The 27,111-nt window shown below is 34.6% G+C and overlaps 1 protein-coding gene across 4 annotated transcripts in view; it reads left to right on the top strand.

Moving 5' to 3' along the window:
• Window positions 1-27,111, top strand: part of DGKB (diacylglycerol kinase beta) — a 356,801-nt gene that overhangs the window by 101,207 nt on the left and 228,483 nt on the right. For 2 of the 4 annotated variants that reach the window (XM_074863476.1, XM_074863484.1), the window contains 6 exons: window positions 8,104-8,221; window positions 10,941-11,029; window positions 11,110-11,226; window positions 15,452-15,550; window positions 22,649-22,681; window positions 26,403-26,519. In XM_074863476.1, coding sequence (XP_074719577.1) covers window positions 8,104-8,221; window positions 10,941-11,029; window positions 11,110-11,226; window positions 15,452-15,550; window positions 22,649-22,681; window positions 26,403-26,519 — 573 coding nt within the window. The remainder of the gene's footprint in view (window positions 1-8,103; window positions 8,222-10,940; window positions 11,030-11,109; window positions 11,227-15,451; window positions 15,551-22,648; window positions 22,682-26,402; window positions 26,520-27,111) is intronic. The other 2 variants (XM_074863493.1, XM_074863502.1) reach the window with 1 other exon arrangement.

Raw genomic sequence — 27,111 nt, forward strand, 5'->3', positions numbered from 1 at the left:
GATAAATTAATGCAGATCCTTCAGTAGAGGTTTATTTTCATATTAAAGCAAAAGCTATTAGAAGCTATGTAAATGTATGTTATCAGACATTTTATCCTTTTGAGTATTTTTACTAGTTTTTATTATCTTGCTGTACGTGGCTTTACTGTGGAAATAAAAACACGTAAACAGTGATCAAAATCTTGTAGCATGTTGTCTGCATGGGTCAGTGTTTCTGTCATCAGGAGTACTCCCAGTACTTTGTGTTGAAGAGAAATAAATGTACAGTTGTCAAAAAATACTGTAATGTTATGCAAAATATCTTTTTGATCAATAAGCAAAGTTTGAGTAAAATGGATGGGGTGGCTTTTAGTACTATTTTAACATTTTACTTTACTGTGAAGTCCATTACCTATAGAACTGTACAAACTGAATTGCTAGTCATTTACTAATCATCTACTAGGAAATAATGCCATCCTCTAAAAGGGCTCCCATTTTTCTTTTTATGTTTAAAAGTGCTCTTGATTTCTTAAACCATTCACATAATATGTAGAGAGAAGCCAGATTTTTGAATTTTCCATCAAACCAACAAAAAGTTACTACTTCTGTTTGTACATAGTTCCAAATGATCAAATCTAAGTGTATTTTAGGACACTGAAAATTTAAATCAAGAAAGTTAAAACTCTAATGCCAGTTCATCATTATTTTGTGATAAACTGATAGCATGATTTTGATGGTTTTACATATTTACATACCTAATGTATTACCCATGCTCTTCATTCCAGTGCATCATTCCTATTAGTGGAATGCTGTTATCTGTTTTTACATGCTGTTGTTAGATTTTGCAAACCCAGCTTCCCAGGACTCTGCTTTTTGGCTGTCTTTCTCTCTCCCTTTAGTTACGATAATGAAAAGTAAGAAAAGAGTCTTTTGGACTCAGTAATCAAGTAATAAAGTGCTGATATCTTAAGGTTTTCCACAGACTGATTAGTATGTGAAAATAAAGGGCGTAACCTACTGTCTTATGCTGCTTAGACATGTCCAGGTAGTCTTCACATGTTGAAAATAAGCAAAAAAAAGCCCCCAAACCAACCAAACAATTCTCTTACCTTCTTTTAACTTTAGCCAACTACACTTTAGCTCTATGCTGAACTCAGGCAATGATGAAATTTTAAATCCAGGAGATCAATTTCAGAGCTTGTCCACTATGATAGTGGCAAAGAATTGTCACTGTGGTTTATTTAAAAAACTTTTGATTCCAGTGAAATTTTTAATTTGTTTTAGGTTGGGGTCCGTTAACTTACTGTAATATGCTTAACTCTGGTATAGAGCTTCTACAAACAATACAAGATTCTCAGCTGGTGTAATTTGTTATACTAATATCAGTGAAGCTATGATAATTCATTTCAGCTGAAGATTTGTCATAGTACCTTTGGATTTCAGCTACTTTATACTTTAGTTTCCTTTAAGAGCTATGTAAAAAGGTCAGATACATAAAAGTTTTATCTTACATTTAAAGCCTTTCAATCAGTTTTTATTACATACTATATTAGATGCTTTAGTTACAATAATAGAAAAAAATCAAAGAAGCATTTAAGTGAAATATGAAACTATATTATACCAAAAAAAAAAAGTGTTTATAAACAATGGGGTTGAAAAAACCTGCACTCACACAGGTTTGTGATCTTGACCTCTGACTTCATCAGTAATACCCTTCTGAAATAGACAGGAGTATTAGGTTGTAACTACAAATATTAGCCAGCCAGCTGTTGCCAAGTTAAAAGAAGTAACAAGGAAATCTACCTGACTCTCCTTCTGATTTCTCCCTCTCTCTCTGCCCCCTCCCCCCCATCCTTTTTCCAGACTTTCATGAAATTTCTAGTGCCCTCTCAAATCTAGTTGAGATGACTAAATAAGTTTAAAAGTTGCTGAAGCAGTTTAGTCATGTAAATAAAACAACAAAAAGCATAAATAAGTCTAATTTCTCTAGGAAATCAACCTAAATATCCAGTTGATTTTGTCTTACTGGCTTTTATGCTTTCTGTTTTCTCCTAAAACTTGAGTTTAGAGTTGCTGTGAAGGTAGAACTTAGAGTTTTATCACTGGAAATGTTCCAGGATAGAAACAATGTATTCTTATTTTGGTGCTTTACAAGCAATTGGTGTGCTAAACAAACAGTTTCAGTATAAGATAAGGAATTTAAATAAGAACTTAATTAGTAATTGTTCTTTAGGAGTGCTGTGATATTGTTTGGAAATTTGTCTTGCAAGAAAACACCTTGCAGTTGTATACCTGGATGACTACACTTTTTCCACTTAATGAAACCTTTGTCTTTAAGATCCATAATTCTTACTCTAAGGTTTAGTTCTGCCAGCTTCATGGAAGTTGTTCCAAGAAATTCTCTCATGAAAAGTGAGAATTTCAAGAAGAAAAAAAGTATCTAGAAGAAATTGTTATTTATGTGGTGCAATTTTTAAAAGTAAACGTATGAGGTAGAGTTTTTTTGCTGAGTGTCACACTTCAGTCTGCAGTTTTCACAGTCCTCATCAACCTTCCAAATTTATTTTTGCTCCTTAAAACAATAGTTTGTCTCCCATCCAAACACAGATTGGACAGAGATGTCCCTGCATTACTCCTTCTGGTTGATAATTACACTTTTGGGAAGTGGCCTATTGCATACTAGAGACCACTGGGCTATTTATTCTACTCCTTCACAGTGGAAACCTTTGAAGTTTCTGACCTTTTTTTTTCATTTTGCATTAATTTAAGTAGATCAGCATTGTCAGTGAAGTTTGAGAGCTACCCTGTTGACTCTCACAGCATTGCTTAAAATGTCCTTTGTAATCTGAGCACAAAAAGTCACTTAATGACAATTTGCCTCTAAGGATTTTTGTCAGCATTGTACACTGCTCTTCACTAGGAGTTCTTCACTTGTGCAATGTTATTCCACCCTGTTCTGATAAAAGCAGTTGATTTCTCAAGTAATTCCATGCCAGATATTTTGGTCACGCTTCTATTGTAATGGATCATTACTACCACCTCCGTCAGTGATTGCACAAAAAGTAGGTATAAACTGCAAGTTCACAAGTGCTAGTGTTTAAAAAAAATCCCATGTTTTCGGAGTGGAAAAGTATTTTATTCCCGCTTCACTGGCCACTAGATGTCACAGTTGCACTGTGTCTGGTACTGTATAGTTGCTGAAAGCTGCCTTAAGGTGAGAGAGAAATTGAACAGTAAATGCTTTGTAAAGTCATCAATAATCTGAAACCGTGCCGCTATGCCTTCTTTTAAGTCACCAATTGTAATTTTCAACCCATTTCACCTTTCAAATCAAGGTAAATCTCAATGGAACAAACACATTTGTGTTGAAGTATGACTATGCTTCAGTTAAATCAGAAGAAAATACTCTTACAATTTTATGTTGGATCCTCAAGTATCAAGTACTATGCTATTACACTCAAAGAATTTAAAGGGTAACTCATTTTTAAACCTTTCTGATTAAATATGGGATGGAATACTTGAGTGTGAATCCACACTTGGGAAATACTGATTCTTACATTGTATGTTACATTATTGTTGGCTTACTTTTTGAGCTCCAAGTACGTGAAAGCGGAACCAAACTGGGGACTTGCAGACATTTTCAAGTCTGGTGTGGGATCTGTGGCACCATGAGGAGTGCCTCTTGGGCTGAAGTCTGAAATGACTGTTCAGTACCTAGGCAGTTTCGTAGCATTGTATTTCTTTCATTCAGGAAGGAATGAGGGCAATCTGGCCTTCCATTGTCCCCAGTGAAATTTTTAGAAGTCCTGTCTGAAGTCTGGCACGTGCGTTTTCTACAAGGCTGAAGTGCCGATATGCTGTTTCCGTATATACAGAGGGCAAAACCAAACCCCTGCTAGAAGAAGCTGTAGCTTACCCTCTTTGTACCAGCTCCTTACGAGCTGGGAAGAAGATTCACCCCAAGTGATAATGGGAGCTGTTTTACCCGTATCATTTCACGGCGTTGCCAGCAGAGGGGGTAATGTTAATGCTTCGTGAAACTTCACAGCGGGAGCCGCTAAAAAAGTGCACCTCTCTCTTTTTGACAGTGCTGTCTACTTTTATGCTGTGCTGCTCCCAGTTATTTGCAGGAAGTTTGCAAATGTCTTTTCTTACTACAGTCCTGCTTTTTCTTTTACCTGTAAATTTGTAAAAGCCCAGGAGAAGTCAGGAGTAACTCTAACCTGTTCTGTGTATAAGGTGTAAAAAAAATGGTACTTAATGGAGCTATAAAAATCTACCATTATTTAAAATGTCATTTATGCAGCATTTCAGTCTCTGCAGATGACAGGTGACTACCAGTGTAGGGACAGGGAAACTCTGTAGTGTGACTAATTATGACGCTTGTTTATACAAATTAATTGCCCCTCCTGTGCTCCCTTTTCTATGCTGTCATTTTCTCATGTGCATGTTAATGCTTAAACATTTCTGGATGATCGGGATAGTACACTGGTGAGTGTGTGGATGAAGGCTGGGGAATTGATTTCCCCCCCCCAACCCCGACCTTTCTCCAGCACACACACAGAGACACACACAAAATATCTCGGAAGGTAGAAGTGAGGAGCCCTCCCAAATAGCATGTCTCTTGAATGAGGTTACTCCCTCTCCAGCTGAATCAGAACAGATTTAGAACCCCAGTTCTCCAAACCAAACTGAACAAAATCAAACCTGACATGAATTCTTTGCTGAGAGCCACCAAAGAAATGTAGAACGTAACTGCATTTGTATTAGAAGGACGTGCTGCATGGTTTAATGGACACTTTTCTCACCTTCCCACTGACTGAACAATACCCAAAGATCAGTCATAAAAATGTCTTCAAGTCATGTAAATATTTTTAAAACAAATGAAAACAAAGTGACACTAGGCAGTGAAAGAATAACTTCGCAGACTTGCTAACATCCTTCTCCCTTGGTTGCTTGTTACTGACTGTTCTCCTAGAAAAGACTGAGCATGCTGGTATTTCAGTCACTATATAGCTATTGTAAAAGGGGATACTTGCTAGGATGAAAATTCATCAGTGATTTCATTATCTTTTTTAAGTCTCAGAATCTTGAGTTTTGTGCTTGAAACCTTAAGATCTCTTTGACTATATTTACAAATATCTAAAAAGCTGAAGTAAGTTAATATTAAACCAGATTAGGGATGTGTAGCTAAATTCTGTGACTGCATAAAATTTTCCACTAATTCTAAGGCTAGCGCTTTCATGGTTGACTTGCTTTTTAAGGTCAGGTCCTTCTGGCAATCAAATCCATGGTAGAAGGGTCAGGACCATAAGTTAAGAGAACCGTTGTTAGCAAAATAAATGTTACTATTGTCATTATGTGCTAAAGTCTGCATATGGCATATGGAGGCTTAATTTTCAGCGATGTATAATGAAGTGAGGAAGAGATTTTTACTGTACCTGCCCTGCTTTGAGATCTTCTTAATGACTGTTTGTTTTTAAACTCTTTCTCAGGATATGGAAGCAAAATGAGGGAATGTCAGTAAATGCACTGATGTGTCAGAATTGTGGATTTTATTCATACTTAAAGACTTGCATTGAAGGGGCTTTGTTTCACATTATGTGGGGTTTTTTTCAGTGTTTTAAAAAGTTATGTGCATGCATAATCATACGCAGCACTTTATTGCTTATTTTTGGCAGTGCACAAGAGCAAAAATTTAATTTGCTATTTTCCAAAAGTGCATTGTGTTTATGTAATGGATTTGCATCAGTTGCAGTCTGTAACACAGTTAAGTGTTTTAATTGGCAGAACACCCACATCAAGACTTGTTTGTTTTTCTGATAAGGAAAATGCCAGCTAAGTTAGTCCATATGTTCTGTTCAAATAAGAAGCGACATATTCACATGTAATGGCCATTCTTTAAAAATAAAATTAAAATTAAAAAGTAACACAAAACTAATGTGGAAGAGGGGCAAGTTTATGCATATTGTGATTTTTTTGTTAATTTTCAGAAATACCAAATATTTTGCTAAGGAATACTGGTCAGCTTGCATTTTAAATGCTTGTGGTTTATGACTGTATCTGTTGATGCCCTGAGTAATGTTAAAATGGAAATGTGCATTGTTTACTGTTTCTTCTCAGAAGGATTTATATGGTCTTTATTGTCTAGTGAATAATTGTCTACTTTCAAAAGACTTGAAACTCACATGCTATATTGTAGTTTAACAATACTTTAAAAATGTGTGGAATGTGGTAGTAAGATGGAAAGAAAAACAGAAGTTACAGCTCTCCATTTAATGACATACATCCTCTTCAGCTGCCAGTCATGAAGGAGCTTGACAGGCTTCTAGTGCTCCACAGCTGCAGAATCTATTTCTGCTTCTTCAGGGGAAATTGGAAAACTTCAACACTCTTTGCCAGCCCGAGAATCCCACGTTAGGCATCTGCTCTGCTCTTTCTGCAGAAAGGGGACCCTGACATTGCCCAGCTGTCAGAGATGGCATTTGAACTCCTCTGATAATAGCGGGGGAACTCCACTGATCCTGGTATCTCAATAGAGAAAAAGTATTCCAGCTGACTTCAGTTCCTTTTGTTTTTAGGTAATTTGTAAGAATTATTCAAAGTTGTGTTCTGGCTAGGACCTGGCTTTGAACCAAACATTCTTAATCTCTTGGAGTGCTTACTTTCCTTCAGGATTTTTTTCTTTCCCCACAAGGATAAAATAGTCTTCATCTTCTTTGACTTGTCGTTAACAGCTAGCTCTTAGAATAGAGCAATACTCATTTTTAAGGACATAACTCATGCAGTATATGTTAGTATAGGACAAAACTGAATTCATATTAAAATTTATGTCCACTGACTTACCTTGACTGTCCTTATCAGTGAAAACCATCATATTATTGATGATCTAGTCAGGAATATTGTATATACATGATGACAAGTAGTAGTAGTAGTTTGATGTCAGAAACTGGATGAAAACCAGCTGTTGATGTGGCTTCTGAGGACCAGAGATTGATATGGCTTCCTTTAGCTATGTGACAATTTCTTTTTGGTAATGAAATGACCAACCAGACTAATACACAATGAGGAATCAAACTGTTGCAGCTCATTTCAAGCTGATAGACATTAACTTCCTTTGTTCCATTGGATGTTATATTTGGTAAAAAATAAATATTTTTTTTAAAAAATAAGTGATATTGCATTAGGTTAATCTTATTTTTTTTAAAACAAAATCTCTGATGATTGCAAAAAGATAAAAGTCTGATAACCACACTTGCCAAGAAACCTGGGATTTAACATCTGCACATCATTTTAAAAACCTTCTAATAACAGTGAGGTCTCGGAATGATTCCATTAAGAAGGAAGAGGATAATCGTGCAACTGAAATCTTATTTTCATAAACGTAAATGATTTTGTAATAATTTAGTTGTATGTATAAATGACAGTGGGCCCCTGAGTTTTAAGTGCCGATCAGTTGATCAGTCTATTCATTCACGATTTGAGTATAGTGCTACAGATAACTGAAAAATGTGGCCTTATATATAAGGAATTCAATTTTTGGAGAAGAGGTCCAGGATGTAAATCTCACCCTTAAATACTTGCTTTTTGACAGACTGTCGACAGTAGATTAATATAAACTAAAGCTGGCAATAGGTATTATTGTGGTGTGGTTAGATTTCCCACTTCACATATGTTGATTCTTGTCACTAATTCTAAGGTCATATCTCTGTAGTTTTAAAAAAATCCTTGCTATTGTTTGTTTTGGGGAGTTTTACCTTCTAACCTGCAGCACCTTTATGTTTAGAATTAGTCTAGAACAAATTTTGGTTAGTTTTAATACTAGTTGTAATTTAATATCAGCCTAGATTTATTGCTAGCATTGCATTATGGTGGTGACAGCAGCCTAGTGTTTTTTCTGAGTCATTTTTTAAATACATGGATGTCTATGAACTTCTGAAGAATTTTTTATTATATCATTGCCTGTGTATTTAGAATGATTATACTGTGATCTGGTGCAGAGTATTAAATGAAGTAACAGCTTGTCTTTTACGTTCTTGAGTCAATCTCCAATTTTTATTGGCACTTATATATTTCATTGTTTATTTTATTAAGTGAAATCTGTTTCTTTTATGTCCTGTGCAGAATGTGAAAGATGATGGGCAGCATGTATGGAGACTGAAACACTTTAACAAGCCTGCCTACTGTAATCTTTGTTTGAACATGCTAATCGGAGTAGGCAAGCAAGGTCTCTGCTGTTCTTGTGAGTATAAGCATTTCAGTGCTCATTTGCATACATGTCTATTCCTAGAAATGTGCTCGCTGCATAACAAAGAACTAGTAGCTTCCCAGTACAAAACCATTACCAACACAATGGTGTCTCCCCCACTCCCTTCTATGCCTGAGCGCTCAAGATTCCGTTTTTATTTTTTCAGGATATTGGGCTTTCAATGCTGTTGTTGGAGGGAGTTTTCTGTATTATAATAGCTGTCAGTGTTAGTTCCCTTTGGCATTTGCCTCTTTTTTTTTTTTCTTTTTTCTTTTTTTTCTTTTCTCTTAGCAAGTGTCATGTTTAAGTTTGAGTCTTATATTTTTGTTATTCCTCTTTTGCATTTATTAATAATTATTAATATTCTTCAATAAGTATCAACTTGATTAGCATCTAAGTGCCATATTGTTTATTCAAATTTTGCACAGAATTCTTGTTTTGTTAATTGTGAAGGTCAAAATCCCAGTTTCCTGGAAATCAAGTTTCTGTAATGCTTCTAAAGTTTTGTGTGTTTACTTGGTTTGTAATCATATATCTTAGTCTTGCCATCCTTTCCCATATTAACTGATCATAGATTTTAAGGCAAAGGAACACAGAAAAACTACTGCATCTAATTTGACCTTCATTAGACTATTAGATGCAGTTACTACAGTTCAATTCCTTGAGTTATATCTGTGTATCTGCTAATAATCTGTGTTTGACCAGCTCATAACCTGTATCTTGAGAAACCAAATGTTGCCAATAGATACCTTGTCTCTAAATGTTTCAAGAGATGGATGATCCATATCTTTCTCTTGTGGTGTGTTCCAATAATTAATCATCTTTTTTTAAGACCTATTTTCTGATTTGAATATGTCTGATAGACAGTTCCAATGATTCGTTCATGTTATGCCCTGCTCCATTAGATTAATGAGATCTTTAGTACCCACTGTATTCTTCTCACGATGGTATCAAGCACCTTTTGTTGGGTTTTTTTGATAAATTAATCAGTTTCTTAGTGTAACTTACTTCTCCATTTTTGGTATGAAAGATAGCCTATCACAGCTGATCAGGACCTCTCTGCGTGTACAGTTCTATTGATTTAATTTTAGATTAGTCTGAGTGAATGAGGGTTTTGGCATCGACCATTTCTCTCTCCTCTGTGGGCCACAGATCTCTTAAACATAATTCAGAGGTAAATCCTTCACGTATGCATTTTCACATCATATAATTTCATGCTATGGAATGAGAGAGCTACATTTATTAAAATTCAAACAAATAGAGATTGCATAACTTCAGATTAATAAATGCTGATGGCAGTATCTGAAATATATATATATAAAATGCTGAATTGGTATTAGATCTTGAAATGTTACATTCCGTAATATTCCTTTATGTCAGACTGATGTAAACTTAATCCTTGTGAGGAAATATAAGACTCATAAATGTTTGAAAGAGAAAATTCTATTGAGCAAATAATGTAGATCATCATCTTCAGTAGTTATGAGAAAAGTGTAGATGAGTTATATGAAGTAAACTGCCACAAAAAGACCAGCCTTACAAGAGCTGTAGTTTTCTCTGATGCAGTGTACCTCTTTAAAATTTGTTATTGTGCTTGGCATTTATTTGATCAGAACAGTGGTCCCACTGCAGCAAAGGGCCTGAGTCTACTTAAAAAACTATTGCACTATTTCCTTATCTTGCTAAGCTGCTTCTCCAATGTGTTTTCAAAGCATTGCTATAGATTTCATTATTTGCATTTTAGATTGTGTGGGAGGAAAAAAAAAAGGAAACTGCAGGAGGCCTCACCATTCCTCCACGGTCCAATCAACAATGTTACTCCCTGCAGTTTGTCTGATTAATGGCTGCGCCTCCCACTGGGTTTGTGTAATAGGTGCAAGCAAGGTGTTTAAGAGTACTTTGTGCTTAATTGCTCTCGAGGTCAAAAGCGTGAGACATATACCATGCAGGGAGAAATTCATTCCGTTTTTACTAGTTGACTCTATTGAATGTAGGTATAAGCTGTAGCATTATTTCCCCATCTAGGCAGAGTTGTATAGTTGAAGTCAGGAGAGCTTTGCATTATACCCTGATATTTGTATGTTTTCCAAATGCAGCTAGTGTGATCTTTACAGACCTGGTCGACAATAGTAGTTACCTAAAACTGGTGTGGAGGGGTTAGGAAAAAAAACTTCTCAGGAATTGGTATTTGGGAAAGTATGAGTTAAGGTTTGGGTGATTACATAGAATGCATGAAAACAATTGCTATCTGAAAATGGACTAATCAGCCATTTAAGATTTATAAGTCAATAGAAAGAACAACATAAATTCATTGGCTTTTATTTTTGTGCTTGCCAGCTGCTCTCATGCCTATAGTTTGTAAAATATAGATTTCTTTCTACTAGCAAATGACACCAAACCATTTGGCAGTCATCAATTTGTCTTTAATATTTTTGTCATTTGGGAATTATTGTGAAAAAATTTAGTGAGCTCTGATTTAATTAAGCATTTCCTGTTATGCAATGATAGTGCATTCTTGGATTTCTCAGTTGCGTAATATTTCCTGTTCTAATTGGCCTTTTGTATTTCATGGAAAAAGCAGTCTAGTTTGAGTTTTCATTGACTGATTGGATTGATTATATAGAGATGGCATGCTGGTAACGTTATTTGTTTCATAAAAATGTAGTCAGAAACACCATTGCCTCAACATCTATTAATGTGTTTCTTTTTTTAGTTTGCAAGTATACAGTCCATGAACGCTGTGTCTCAAGAGCTCCTGCATCTTGCATCAAAACATACGTGAAGTCGAAAAAGAATACTGATGTAAGTTTGGGGTAGCATTAACTTTGCCATGTACCTGTTAATTTAGTAACTCTATGTATATCCACACTTTTCTTTTGCAGGTAATGCACCATTTCTGGGTAGAAGGAAATTGTCCAACAAAATGTGATAAGTGTCACAAAACTATAAAATGTTACCAAGGCTTGACTGGACTTCACTGTGTTTGGTGTCAGATCACAGTGAGTATACTGTAGTAAAACCTTTAGCACAGGTTAGACAGACAAAAATCTGCATGTCTTTTTTATAGCCTCATAATTCAAAAGGTCTCATTCAGTTTTGTCATCAGGAATGAATAGTGTGAGTTTAAGAAACAGTATATGCAGAATATTCATAGGAGTCCTTAATTGTTGCAAACAAATATGCTTAAAGATGTTCTCTGCTTTAAGACAATATACAAACGAAGATAATAGATATCACTCTAAAGAGCAGAATTCCCAGTCTGCATTACAGAATAAAAGAGTTCGCAGTACTGGGGAAAGTCAAGGTCACTGTGACACTAGGGCAAAATCCTAATTTGTGGTGTACTGACAGGCAAATGAAATTGAGGACATCTGGTAGGATACAGTGATTTCAAGTGTCTGGGAGCAATAGCAGAGACATCTTGATAATATACTAATCTGTGCACCAAGTCTAATATATACAACTTCGTGTGCTCCTTATTCAGCACGAACCAGTAACTGGAACTAATGACATTCAAGGAACACTGCCCTTATAAGTGAGATCTTCATGCTAGAGGGAGCAATGCCAGTATTTCCGTTCCTATCCAGGGCAGGATTTAAATCTAAGTGGGGAGAGATTCAGCCACCTTCTAGGGTTTTTGCTTTTTTTCTGATATCATTATTGTTATTGTTACTGTTACGGAACAGCAGTTGTTCAGTGTTTTAAATAATGAGACTGAGGCATTAGCGAATGTTTGTTTTCAACATGCAAGTTTGGATGTTTTATGACATATTTTCTTAACCCCAGAATACAAAATATGCAACATCATTGAAGAAAATAGATCCAGGATACTTTCAGTGATAAGCTGTTATGATTACTTAAAAACCAATATTTTAGAAGAAAGCAAATATGTAGTCCAGATTGCTGTCAAAATTTGGATAATTTATGTAGAGAGTAAAACACCCAATCCAGAATTTTCGCATGCAGATAATTAAATTTAGGCAATGGCTATCTGTGTTTAGATAGATAAATAAGAGTGTTCTACTCTAGATATAGAAGTGTTTCCATCTATATATGTGTATATCATTCAAGAAATACATGTTATATAAGGCTCCCTCTTAAAGTCAAAGGAAGTTGCAAATTCTGTAGTTCCTCAGAAAAATTATTTTCCTATTATTTCATGTGAATCTGGTCCAGATTTGTAAAGGCCTTTTACTTCTTGAAGATACACATCAAGATTTAGAGGACACTCATAAGAACTGATATTTACTGAGGAAATACCAAGGAATGATTTGTCATTGAAATCACTATGAAGGAAGAGGCTAAATTCTTCTGAAAATTTCTTAGGTGCATGTGTGCTTATTTAAATGCTTAAATATCTGTCAAAATTCCAATTAAAAATAGATCTATATTTTTTGACAGCCACAATTGAAAATGTTGACACTGAGGTTTACTATTTTGCAATTGTATTTCCATCAGTAATTTAAAGGTTTTTATTTTCTCTAAAAGTAATGTTGTTTTTTTAAAAAAAAACCCTTTATATCTTTATTTAATTTTTGTGGCTTTAGGTGTAAATTAGGCACATAAGTGAAAAATACGTATTTTATAAGTTTTTAAAATACTGCAAATTATTTGTTTTTCAATCTCCTATTCACTTTTCTTGCAATTCTGTTTATTCTATATATTCTATTGCAGTAACTTTCTTTGCTAATAGTAATAACTTTAGTGTTGAACAAACAGTTTTAAATTTCTAACAGATGCGTGTTTTTTGAATGGATATGCTGAAGTTACATAATTGTCATCACATCCTTCATGCATTTTCAACTCTTTGTACAGCAACACATTTAGGGCTTGTTGCTGACATCTTTGTAGTATATGAGAATGATAGTTATTACACAACTAATTCTGAGCCTCTTTCATGCGTTTTAAATATCTCTTCTTCTTACAACTTAATAGGGTCACTTCTAATGTCAAATAACAACCAAATCCTGAAATTTAGAGATGTTTTTCGCTAAGGAGGCTTGTTATGCTGAGTTCTCATCCAGGCCCGTGATTCCCTCTTCCATATACTCTGTAGTTCTCTACCATGGTCTTATAAATGTTTTTTTTCCTCCTTTTCTCCAGCAAATATGGTTTTTCCTACTTTGCAGGCATCTGGTTGTGAGGGAGGTAATATTCTGCAGGAGCTAGGTTTGGGGTAAGGGAATTTTGGGGAAAGGGAATTTTGGGGAAATATATTTAAAATTTGATAAAACATTTTTTTGAGAAGAGACACGTTTTATTTCATTGTGTCAAAGTGTTATTTTCATTAAAGTGACATATCTTTTACTATTTCTGTTGTCTGCTATGCGCCAGTTCTGTTGTCAAAGATCAGCAGAGACTAATAAGAAGATTAAGCTATTTTTTTTCATAGATAAGTTTGCATGCCACCGAGTAGCAAAGCTGCTAATTACCACTGAATGTGTGAAGATACTTTTATTTGATGTAACATGGCCTGGTGTGCATTAATTATGGTACAAGTAGCCTTACCACTGAGGCAGAGAATTAGCATGACAAATGATTTAGATTACAGGGCTACCAAAATACCCTCACAATAAGGCTTTAATACTCAGAATAAATTGAAACTCGTTAGACTTTTATTTTCTGTTGCTAAGTAACTGCCTGAAAAGGTAACTTTACTGTATAAATGAATATGGACAAGGCTAATATTAGGTGCCATTGAGTTCAAAATTCAGAAATGTTATGTCAACATTAAATGTACCAGATAACGTTATGAAGACCATGCTACTAGTAAAGCTTGTATACATCAGCAACTGTTACAATTTTACTGTACTTTTAATAAAGTTCATACTGACATAGTTAAATCATGTAAGGGTAAATGAATCAGTCATTGGAAAAATGATTTACAGATGCAGACATTGAACTACAGATTTTGTAACAGCTATTGAACCTGTTGAACTAATGCTGTATACCAGCTATTATGCTAGTTAAATCACTTGTTAAATAAGATTTTTACTTCAAAATTTCTGATATTTTTTATCCTGATTATTTTTCTGTAATGCAAATATACATATCTTCTCAAAAAATAAAATATGCATCTCTATGGGAAATGCATGTTACTAAGAACTTAATGCATAGCTTATTGAATCAATGCAGAAATAGAATGATAGAATCATTTAGGTTGGAAAAAATCTTTAAGATCATAGAGTCCAAAACAATAAGCTTTCACCAAATTTCATAATATGAACTTTATTAATATGAATTTTATTGTGGCTATCTCTAATAATATTGTGAAATATACCATTTAAATGTGAATGCTTTCCATGATCCAGGCACACAACTGTGCCTTTGTACTGTGTGCCTGGATATTTATGTTGAAATATTCTGTTTAGAGTAATTTGAGTTGAGTTAAATCCTAAAATATCGACAAGATCTCTTGATTCCTAATGCAAAAATATTTCAAGAAATATATCCTTATTTGTTGGCATTTTATTTTTATATTATATAGACATTTTTCCCTTCTGCCTTTTTAACAATACAGAAATAAGCCAATGCTCTTTCAGTCAGCAGACATGAGAATATTCTTTCCATGTTTTCAGAGTAGAACTCTTCTCATTGCTTCCAGGAAAACTGGATGAATGCTAAGAATAAAGTAGAAAAAGGAGAGTAATTCAGGTTCCTCAGCAGTAAATGGAAGCCTGAACATTGATTCAATCAAGACCAATATAGATCAAAGCTCTTAGATATTCCTACACTACTCTCTTATTTCATATGTATTTTCATAGATACTGTGGCATCACAATTGAATTGGTAGTGACTTTATCAGCTTTGGGTAGGAAGCAGAGTTATACTAATAATGACAAAGGCTGCCCTGAATTACCCCAGATTGCCCACTAGTAGTAGAACAGAAGTTCAGGAAGCTGTCTTCTGAAATAATGGTTCTGATCAGCAGTAACACTATGCTGAGGTTACTGTACTGCCATAAGATTTTCTCATTTTGTGTGCTGGACCACATGTGCAATTTCCAAACTGGGGAATATTTTGATCCACTGTTTTTTGCTTCAATAGAAATTCATTGGTTTTGTCAATCCTAGGGGGCTTTCAACTGCGGTGTGTTTCATTTTCCTTGTAGTACTCTAGTAATAATTAGATTAATTAAACTCACCCCATTCTAAGATGACCATTTTTTTTGACTGTAGTAGTAAAATGTCTAAGTTGAATCTTCATTTTTCTGTCTTCCCATAGTTGCATAACAAATGTGCTTCACATCTAAAACCGGAATGTGACTGTGGACCTTTGAAGGACCATATTTTACCACCCACATCAATCTGCCCAGTAGTATTGGTGAGTTGTCTGTATGTTTATTTCAGATGCAGTCCTCTGTCTTAGGTAATGGCTGAAGTGATGCTGGGACTGACTGCCAGAATATTTCTCAAATTCACAGAACTGTGTGAACCTTAAACACAATGGGTAATCCTGGCTGATGAGTTTATAGGCACAAGCGTGCTTTATCCTCTGCATAGTGCATTTGCCTTCATGTGAGAATGAACTTTCTGTAGGGCATATTATAACTGAAGCTGACTCAGGTTTTATCACTTACTCAGACTGTACTTACCAGAAACCGTATAGGCAGAACACTTCTACATTTTACATCTTTTATAGATCCAACTTCCCAGAATAATGAAGTTATTCTTATGGACAGTTTTTGCTTGGGATGCATACTGTATATCTGCAATGCTGAGGTCTCTGATCTAAGCCGGAGGTTACCTAGAATGATGACACTGGTCTTGCAGTAAGCTATGCATCAACATTATGGTATATTTTATTCTGCAGCCGTGGACAGTAAATTTCTCTGTCCACAAAAACAATAACTCAATTCAATGAAAATAAAAATGCATGCTATGTGTAGGTTGTATAGAAAAGAGCTGACCAGTTTATACTGAAAAAAGATTTTCGGAATTAACTTACGTATTTATATATTAAATTGGATGTTTTATGCTGATGAAAGTCATAGCATCATCATATTCATAACAGAACAGATGTGTGGTCCCTTTAAATATATTTCATAATAAGGGTAGGAAATGCTTGAACTTAAGAAAGAATGATTTATTGCAGGGTGGAAAACCAAGAAAATAAACCTTCCAATCTTAAACCTGTTTCTGATCATTAAGAATAATATTCATGCCCATTGTAAATTACTTGTTTTCTGATTAATCCTTTTGGCTGTTTATTGATAAATCTGCTAAGGGATAGATGCTAGACTTTGGCCCCTCTACTTGAGTAAACTGGGACTATTCCATTGCTGTCAGTGAAGGTAAAGCAATGGAAAGCTGGCTTTAATATTTATGAAATATTTTTTAATATATTTGAAAAATAATAAGAGTAGTTTTACAGTTTGTCTGTAATAGTATTGTGATATTACCTGGACAGGTTCTGAATAGTAATTGTAAAATATTATTTTAAGTTTGTTGGATGATTACATTCTGCATTACATTATTTAATTTTCAGGATTTTAGGTCATAGTTTAAAAATTAACTTGTAGAAATTATGATTTTGTTATTGGACTGCTTTAATTTTATTGTTATTTATTGTTTGCCATTCTTACAAACTGAATAAAGCCTCAGCATGAAATTTCATCTTCAATTATATTTGTGTAACTCCATTTTCTTTACAGGAGAGGAAGAGGGATAGAGGAATTAAGATTTTCATTCCACAATTGGAGTTTAGTTAAGTTGTTTAGAGGATATATAAAACCACTCTAGAGTCAAATCATCCTTGAATAGGTTTGTTTTATCTGCAAATTTGGAAGGCATAAGCAGAAGTAAATATGTTTTCCTGCATCAGAATCATGTTTCAGTATTACATACTAATAATGTAACATAAAACATGTATTTCAGCGCAATGTATATTGTTAGGAATGGAAAATGTATTTTACTGTCATTTAATAGGAACTTTATAATTTTGTAGTAATTTGGTCTTCTAGTAGTTTCTTCCAAAAATGCATTAAAATCCTGAGTACACTTACATTACGAATAATACATCAGTGACCTAGCTAATAGGAATTCCTCCTAGAAATGATTGATTACAGTGTACATATTATTTCTGTTAGTAACTTTTTAATTAGTTCCTCCCATTTCCTGTTACGGCGATTCCTTTTGAGAAACATAATACTTCAGTGTATGTGAAACCAGCACTCTCAATAATGACAGCAAAACCAGTGAATACATCCATGTCAAAATTGTCTAAAGATACAATAGTAAGCATGTCTGTTAATAGAAATAATGTGTTCAGACGTGTCAAACCTGATGTACCTGACAGTGGAAGGGTCTTTCACCCTAGGACACACATTTAGCTTGAGTGATCAGCTGAGCAATAATATTCTCTCAGTGCTACATATATGTGGAGGGTAAAGAAAAGCAGATAGCCACAATGCTTTCTGTACCAGGTTTATCCTTGAGTATTTTGAGGTATCGGAGAAGAACATACCTCCTTTCCCTGTAGAGTAAGTTATAGGAGTTGTGGGAAAATAGCAAGTTGAAAAATCCTGTATCTGATCTCCCAAAAGTTTTGGCCCTCCCTTCCATCTGTAACTTTGGAAGTCCAGACTTCTTCCAGAAAACTGACAGAGTTCATCTCAGACCAAGATGCCTTCTCATAGGTTTTCCTTCAAGAGTATAGGCTAAATCCCTTCTCATCTTTTCTCTTTTGCAGAACTAAGGACATTCATATTTTTACTTTTCTCATCCAGCATGTCTCATTTCTTCAGTTGCTGTGAAGTCCAGCTTCAACTCTTTCGGCAGAGATAAGGAGAATTTTTTCATAAATTGCATTTCATAGCACCATGTATTATACCATAGCTTCCAAACTGGTCTCTCAGCTGCGATTTGTTGTTCAGGTCCATATCTTCTCAGTTTTTTCATTTCGTAGGTATCCATTGACATCCAGAATCATTGTTGCAACTGTGAAGAATAAATAAGAAACCTACCCTTCCTGACTGTAGTATCGCAAAGGGTGACATTTCTCTTCCCTGAGATGTAGCCATCTCAGCTCAGATGACTGTTCTAAATTACTTGTTTAGGGTCTTCAGATACAAGAAAGATTCCTCTAAAATAGAGCAACTCCCATGATTCTTATACTGTCCCTTCTCTTAATGGCTGGAGAGAGAACCTAAATGCCTGATCATCTGAAAGTTAGATGACTTGTCTAAGTTAAATAAGAGGGCTCCCATCTTCAAAACTAAGTTATATAAGGGGGCTTCCATCTTCAAAACTGCACAAAATGGAACTCATCAAATATTATTCCTAAATACGATAAGCTACGTTCTCAGCTGAAGAAGAAACCATAGGGAAACTCACACAGTGGATACTGTGTATATGATGAAAGAATCACATAGCTGCCTAGATTCAATGCCATATAAAGATTTTTCATCTCACTGCAATACTTTAAAATGTTTTAGTAAAATGCAGTCTGTCAACTTTAAAACCAGTCCTTTTTACTTTTCTGTTTACCGTAAATAAGGCTTGTTGTATGGTGAAGTTTTTTCTTCAAGTTAAATGAGTTTTGTTATAAACTGTGTGTGCAGATCTCAAGTGATAGTCTTTTAATAGATGTCAGATACACTTTAATGTTACTGTCTTTTATTTCAGTAACGTTTTAATTAATTCATACTGATTGAATAAATGTACATTGAGAGTTGTTTCCTAATGAGGGCACATTTAGAGGAAAGGTTTTGCATCATTCTGATATCCTGTGGGTAATTATATTCTAATTATATGGTGGGGGGAAAAAGTCTATAACTCAGTGCTGATATTGTTCATTGGACCCAATTAATTACATGCACATAATGAAAGTTCATGATAAGGTTGACTGGCAGTGAGTTTAAAAATCTTTAACTCAATTGAATCCTAGCCTACCAAGAGTACAGAATTAGATCATAACCAGGTTAAAAACTGGGTATTGGAATGAGATGAGTGAGTAGTGAAGAAAAAAAAATTGGTCTCTCCTTATAATACAGCTTCTCTCCCCCCATCCCTTTATAATTCAGAAAGGGAAAAATGCTAACATACATTTTAAAGGCTTCTTGGTTTCATGCCTTCCTTTATTTTACTCTGTTTATTGATGAACACATAGCATGTTCTGATTCTTATTATGTTTGTAGAAAAGTAATTGGATTTCCCTGTTTCCCACCAAAATAGATACAGCCTTGGGTAACGACGAATCAACCAATAAAAGACTACTATTTAATAAATATGTATTTATTTCATAATGTATGATGATTTTGATTCTCCTATTGTTTATGTGAGTTTTACAATGAATTATTTTTTACTTAATTTCTAACATTGATTTTGAAAACTATAATAAAAACTGTTAATCGTGGAATAAAAAAAAATATGGAATAAATTTTAAAGCATAAGGTACCCTGATTATGGTTTGAGCTTTACTATATGGCAGTTATCACTGTCTCCATAGTAACCAGTTTATTTCAAAGGGGGAGAGTCTGATATAATATTGAAGACAAGAAGTGAAAGAAATAAATTTTATAATTGGATATGTTTCGTTGTGTTCAGTTTTCAACTTCATTGTTCAGCATTCTGGGACAAATTGGTCATCATGATAAAAAGTTTGGGACAACTCACTTCCTGTTTCTTTTCTCATCGATGAATTTGCCTTTTCTTCTGCCTAGTGAAGGTGGTTATAACTTTTTAGGACAAAATCATTTAAGCATAAATTCTATTTATATAAATATAGAATATATATATAGGAAGAATTTGATATATATAAAATATATAGAGAATTTCTATACGTCATAGAGTAAATTTGTTCATATACACCTACTATAAAATAACATCGTAAGTCGAATTCACTTGACCTCTTACTTTAAAATATAAATGGCCGTATATTTTGGTGGAGGAAATGGATGTATCTGATTTGGGTTTAGATTGGTTTGGCATTTTATTGTACAATTGTATTTTATTGACGTAAATGTTCAGAAATCTTCCATTTATAACTAGTTCTATTCAGGCATGTAAAACAATATACACAGCAGATTACAATATTTTAGCTAAGAAAAGTGCCTTATGCAACTAAGCAATATACATTATGATCTATAGCTTCGAACTTTTGTGTAAATATAGCAAGTGTGATAAGATGCTGGCAAAAAGTAATACTGAATTAAATTTTAAAATGTTGTACAAGAATTTTCTTTGACTATCAGTATTTAGAGAGACTAGATAGAATAGCTAATGGCTGTGTTATAATTGCAATATGGCTCAATAGGTATTTTTTCCATGTCTGATAATATGTTTTACTAATACTATTTTCCTGTGAGGTAAGTAAATGTTACTCAAGTAGGAAAGCAGCGATGCAGAGAGAGAGAAAGGGAATAAGCAGTTGCTGGTTGAAGAATGAGCTTTCTTAATCCCTTTTCCAGTTTTTAATCCTGAAATGATTCTTCTGTTCTTATTATAGTAGAGATCAGTTTTAACTCTGTTGAATCCAAGCTCAACATGGAGTGCAGAAAGTCAGTGCAGTGTGTAAGCATCTTTATGAGCAACTTGATCCTTTGAAGTTGAGTACTAGCCTTATTCTGAGTTTCTGAACAAAGATACTATAAAAAACCAGTTCTTTGAATATATACATTTCAGGGGGGGGAATTTAAATCTGGTTGTTGAATATTAAGTAATGATGTAACAACTGAAACAGATTCAAAAACAAACCACTTTTTTCCCTTTCAATTGCGTATTGTATTGCAGATTCAGTTCTCTGAGAATCTAAACCAGACTTGAAATATAATGGTGTGCTTATCTACACTAAGAGCTTTTTCATTTCTTTGAAGTCAGAAGGAAATTAATAATTGCCCTGGAGGAAAATGTATCTTCATAACTAATTATCTGTTCGGCAAACACAGTTCAATGTTAAAATAATAAGATGCTGATAAACTGAAATGGCAGCCATTCAGTCATTTTAAGTTATACCTAGTTGCCTGCCCACAACTCATCACTGCTGTCTGTCCCTAAGTTTATTCCTTACATGCTCCTTCATTGGAGTTTAGCATGTTTTTATTTTCAAAATTCTTTTCCAACTCTTTTGTCTTTCTTGGACGGTGTATATAATTGCTTGCTATAGACCAAGTTCATTTTAGGTTACAAATTAAATTAGAAGTCTTGGGCCCTACTGTTGTTGCATGTCGATGCATATATTGAATGGGTGCAAGATGTAAGGCAAGTTATCTTCAGCCAACTAAATGAACTAAGGCTGACGTGCTAAATGAGAAACACTTGATTGTGATTTTGATGTGTAATTCTTTACATCTTTATTAAGACATATTAAGCAATCAACACAAAGTATATATATAAAGTTTTCATGTAGCAATTCCTTATTCAGAACAGTCTTGTGGTCAGCTATTTTTGAAGACGTTCTTAAATGACATCATCTCCATTCCAGCCTTGTCTTTTTCCACGTATTTTGGCTAGTAGTCTTATGGGTGACAAAATACCTCCTTCTGATTGATGTAATGTGATTTTTAAATTATTTTTTTTCTTAGCTGCAAATGTTTCTATCAAGACAGCTCTCAGAATAGTTAGAAGCCTTACCTTTCCTTTACAGTGTGGGCATGTGCAACTCACTGGACAGTATTTTTGCTAGTGAATTGGTCACTAATCTTGTCAAGTTTTCAGTAGTTTCTTGACAAACTGTGTAATGGTATTAATCATTCACTAATGGCTTTACAATCCTATTTGATGTATAAATAAATTGTTGTTTAATGTATAAAATAAATTGTTTTAAATAATCTCAGCAGTATACAAAATAATCCAGAAAAATAGATTTGCACCTTGATTAAGAGACAAGGTAAGAAAAAGCAATTTTTGTTGCATTGGCACTGGATTCTATGACAGCAGTTAAAATATAAAGAAGTAACTATTTAGTAAGCCATTATTTACTATTCCTCTGTTTTCTTATGACAGCTACGATAGAGTATGTTATTTCTAACTGTTAGTGTTTTGTGCAAAGACTGTACCTCTATATAAAGAAAGAGTAGAAGTACTTTTTGAGGATGAATGTGGTATAGCTTGTCAATTGTAGTAGAAGAAAGCTTTCTAAATAGGATTCCTCGCTTTGGATGAGGATTCAAAGACTTGGAAGATAAAACAAAACGAATACTCCCCAGGTACCAAGAATCTCTTTTTACTATTTGAAAGAATAAAGTCCTCAGGTTTTCTAATATTTTTAGCTGGTACTAAAATGATCCCACACATGCTTCCTGGAATATAAATTGTATAATATGACAGCCGAAACATTGCGGGAGTACAGTTGTGCAAATGTGTAAAAATTTGTTGTTAAGTACAACTGCTGCAATGTAATGTTCCTTGTGAGCGCTCCCTCCATGCCCCTTGCCATCCCAGCCGTTCGGTGTTGCAGCCTAACATTCTTTTTTTCCAACAGACGCTACCCACTTTAGGAGGTTTGTTCCCTGAGGTGCGTAACGGGAGGCATCCATGTACGCACGAGTACTAATGGATTGTGAGACTGTACATTCTTTTTGCTATGAAGTGCATTTTGGGGCTGAACTAAAAATCTAGACATGGTATCCTGTGTTATCATTTGAAAGGCCCTGTCTTATTTATCAATTCTTTTTTGTTGGATGAATACGGGATGGGTACAATTGAATAGTCCTTACTTGACAGTGATCTCTCTGGAGCAATACTGAATTGTAGAAGCTCCAGTATATTGACTTCAAAGTGGGAGTTCAAGGGGAGAAAAGAAGGCATGAGAGGTGCCAAAATGGGTGGAAAAGATTTTGTTGTGGTAAGTACTCTCTTGAAAGGTATGTGCTCTGGCACATACCAAAAGAACAGAAAAGCTTGATTCTTTGAGCCATCAAAATGTACAATAGCTTTTAAAATGCTGTATTCAGTATCTCTATCAACCTCATGCATGTCCACTAAACGAAATGGTTCACAGATACATTAATCATTTTGTATGCCTTAATTAACAAGATATTAAATACAGCACAACTGTTGTAGAAACATTCCTTACCTTGAAAAATAGATTTTTGCATTTTGTAAAACCATTTATTCAATGCATGTCAAATTTGTCGTAACATTGCTAGAATTTGTAGGCTATTATACACAGATGATTTTATTAAACTGTTATTATCTCATTAAAAAATGACACTGTTTAATTCCTGACACTCTTGGATAGCTTAGTAATGTTATAGTTCCTGAAATAAAGTTATTTAAAGTCATGTACAACTGCATTAGAAAGCCAGCTTTCTATTTCATGTGTGAAACAAAAGTATCTGTGAAAGAATATTTAAGAGATTTTTTTAATGAAATGGTAAATCTTTTTCTGTTTCATTAATAGATTTATTCAGTAGAATGAAGATACACATTATTACATTATTTCATACAAACCAAGTCAGATTCTCACTAGTATGACACATCTAAAAATTATAGGATATATAACTCCAGGAAACCTAGAATCTCCTATCAGCTTCTTCAGAAATATTTCAGAGAGCACTGTTAGTACATGTGGTGACATGTATCATATGCATGTGGTAGCATATGCATATAGGATGGGTGATATGAAATACTTTATCTGTATTTTATTCAAAAATTATCACCGAAGGAAGCAGACCTTCAATGATAATGAGGTCAGGTATCTATATTTCATTTTTTTTAACAACACTAGACAATTCGGTATCATGAATATACTTTTTTCCTTTATATTGTGTGAGGTGTATGGCCTAATCTTGTGTAGTCACTGCTTAGGAGAAGCTGCCTTTGTCTGTGAGTCAAGCAATTGTTTTACTTATGGAACAGGTAATATAAATTGGAGAAGGAATGTTGCTAATGCAGCAGTCATAGGGCCAAGGCCAGCTGAGGGTTTTTGCTGCTATCTGTATCATGCTGGAACAAAAAAACCCCAATATCCAAAACTTTGCTTGAGGTAATTGTTACTGCATTTTGCTTGTGAGTGAATGATAGCAATAGGTTTGGGCACTGTGGTAAGCATCTTTTATGTGAAGACAGTTCTCAGCAGTGTATAAATACTTTTCTTCTAAGTAATAGCATGATATATGCAGAAGATTTTTAGTGCCACACTTTATAAGTAGGCCTCTTTTGAGCAGTGTTTTTTTTAACCTCTCTAAATGCACATACTCAGTGTGCTGGATCTGTTCCAGCACTGTCACACTTTGAACTGTCATAAATATGTTGTTTAGCTTAACATTTCTCTAGACTTTTTAAAATTTGCGCTCCATGGCTGATTTTTGTTAGAAATCAGGCTTTTTTACTAGTTGTGTGTCTACATTACTGACAGCTGATTTGATTTTTTTGAAGATGTTGCAATATCCAACACCCAGATTTGGCTGTAATATAAAATCCTGTTTAACATGGTATGCTTACTTATAAAATGTGGTGACTTTTAAGGGTAGTTATTTGCAAAGTTGTTTGAAACCCCAAAGCTGCTTCTTACATATGTAATGAAGTGTGAAGCTTCCTTCATACTGAACTTTCTTGCTCACTATTTGTACATTAATGTTTTGTGTTAGTTCACAAATGTAATTCTGTTTGGATGCTTCATCCTAGTGCTAGTTTCTAAAAAAATTCAAATACATAAGTGCAGAGTTGGTGATTTCTTAGGCAGTGATACGGACAGTGTGTTTTGAAGGTTAGGGCTGAGATGAATAGCACTAGTTGCTTTTACTGTTTTCAGTTAAAAGCAATGATATTGTAGTCTAAGACTCTTGGACATCCTCTTGAACTGATTATGTTACTCAAAGCATCCAAGAGCTCAGTTAACTAATCTCGTAGGAATCTCACTGTATACGGGAAATAGTGTTCTTTTTCTGTGACATAGGTTTGTCAGTGCTTTCATAGGAAATGCGATCAGATTTTCACAGTTCCCCAAAGCACTTAGCTCCCCGAAGCAGCCTGGGATGACTTGGACCTCTATTTGCATCAGGACTAGATTGAGGCTGTGTCAGTCTCCAAATTTAAGGAAAGTAAAGATGGTATAAAAACAGTGATGGTCCACATCTGTGTTAGAAGGCACTGTATTAGGCTGGGAGTTATTCCTTTCCTGCCTGAGAATCTGTGTCAATGTTTCTTACCAGTTTAAACTGCTCCAGAAAGAGTGGCATGGATTAATTGCTAGTGCAATCCCTAAGGCTTTATCAGAGGTAGCTCAGAGATGGGTTTGGCCTGGTATGGAACGTAAATGGTAACATTTAATGAACTGCTTACTGAGTGCATTTGCAGGGGGTGCAACAGCGTCCTTCATGCTCCTTTCTAGTGCAGCAGCTTTGTGCCAGCCCATTCCCCTGACTAGTTTAAAGCCTCCTTGCATTTGTGAAGTGAGGAAAGTGACTGGGGTGCAGTTGGGATTGGGGACACTGATTCTATTTTATAAACATCTGCTGTCTTAATTTATGGTGCGTTTTTGGACAACCTAAAAGGACATGCTGGGTGCAGTTTATAAATAGGATAAATGAGATACAAAGAGCAAGGACATTTATTTTTTTTCTTCATTCAGAGTTCTCTGAAATGACCTGACAACAGTTGAAAATGTGATTACAGCAACATACTTCTGAGCTTTCCTCTTTCAGATATCCATCTGATTGTGCTGTGTATCAGCATCAAAAGTTGCCAATGGCTTAGAATCTGATGTAGACTCTGGTTTCTTTCTGATATAAAATACATATTTTATAAAAAGCCACTCAGTCGGTTGATTATGGTACATTTAGAACAGGTATATTTTTGCCAAAGTGGTAAAGTACTCTTAAAGCAATCTTTGCTAGCAGTCAGGATGAAATTTTGATAAATTACTGATCTCTTATCAATTTGCTTACTAAACAATCAAGTATATGGTATGATTGGCTTTCAAGTTTCAGAATGCCATCCTGGCAATGTCAGATTATCTTTTCACATCATTGCATTAATTTGTGTTGTGACTGCACACTTTTCATCTATCTATTGCGTAGTCATTATGGAATGTCCAGGCACATAGATAGATGTCATGTGAAGTGGCCAGACATTGTGTAATAACTTGACCGAGATCTCATTTTCATTAATGCAAAATCTGACATTACTATCTAGTCAAAACCCAACTTTTTGGAGGCACAGTCTCAGTTACAATTGTATGACATTATATAATGTGTTAAAATGTTCCATTTTCTTCTTTTCTTTTTTTCAAGGAAAGACAGGCAACAGTGAAAAAAGAAAAGAGTTGCCCCCAGCAAATGAACAAACTGGGAGAACGGAACAAAATGCAAAGAGCAAATTCCGTCACTGTAGATGGACAAGGTCTTCAGGTGTGATTATTGTTATTTTAATTTAAAGGAGATACTTGTAGGTATGAAGACAATGATAGAGTGAGTAATCGTTAAAGTGAAATAGTTTCTACACATTCACTCTTATAATATTTCACTTTTACATATTTAAAAATACAATAGGTAAATTCTTCTATCTGTACAGGAATCCTGCAGTGCAAATCTGCTTCTCATGTGATTGGTAGGATTTCCTAAAACATTAAGGGGGAGGAAAAACTAGCTCTTAAACACCTGTATTGTGGGGTGAAGCTGAACTTGATTGTTTTAGTATCTGTCACGCAGCATTGTGTGAATTTACATTATAAATCTGAGTCTATGTCTTGATAACTGTTAACTATTCTCATTTGGATCTGTTAATTAATAGATGGATGGAGTAAACTTCAAGGACGTTATTTGTCCAGGTATTTCCAAGTAGTGTATTTGCAATATCAAAATTAAGAGTGGAGAGAAGCAAGGTGGTTTCAGTAATAGAGATAACTAGAATAAAAATGGAAGTTTTTTCTACTTGAAAGAAAAACCTGTGTGTGTGATGAACTAGTGTTATTTAAGGGAGCTTAGAGGCATGCCAAAGTTC

Source organism: Strix uralensis, chromosome 1 (assembly GCF_047716275.1).
Source record: "Strix uralensis isolate ZFMK-TIS-50842 chromosome 1, bStrUra1, whole genome shotgun sequence".
In the NCBI taxonomy this organism is placed as follows: domain Eukaryota; kingdom Metazoa; phylum Chordata; class Aves; order Strigiformes; family Strigidae; genus Strix; species Strix uralensis.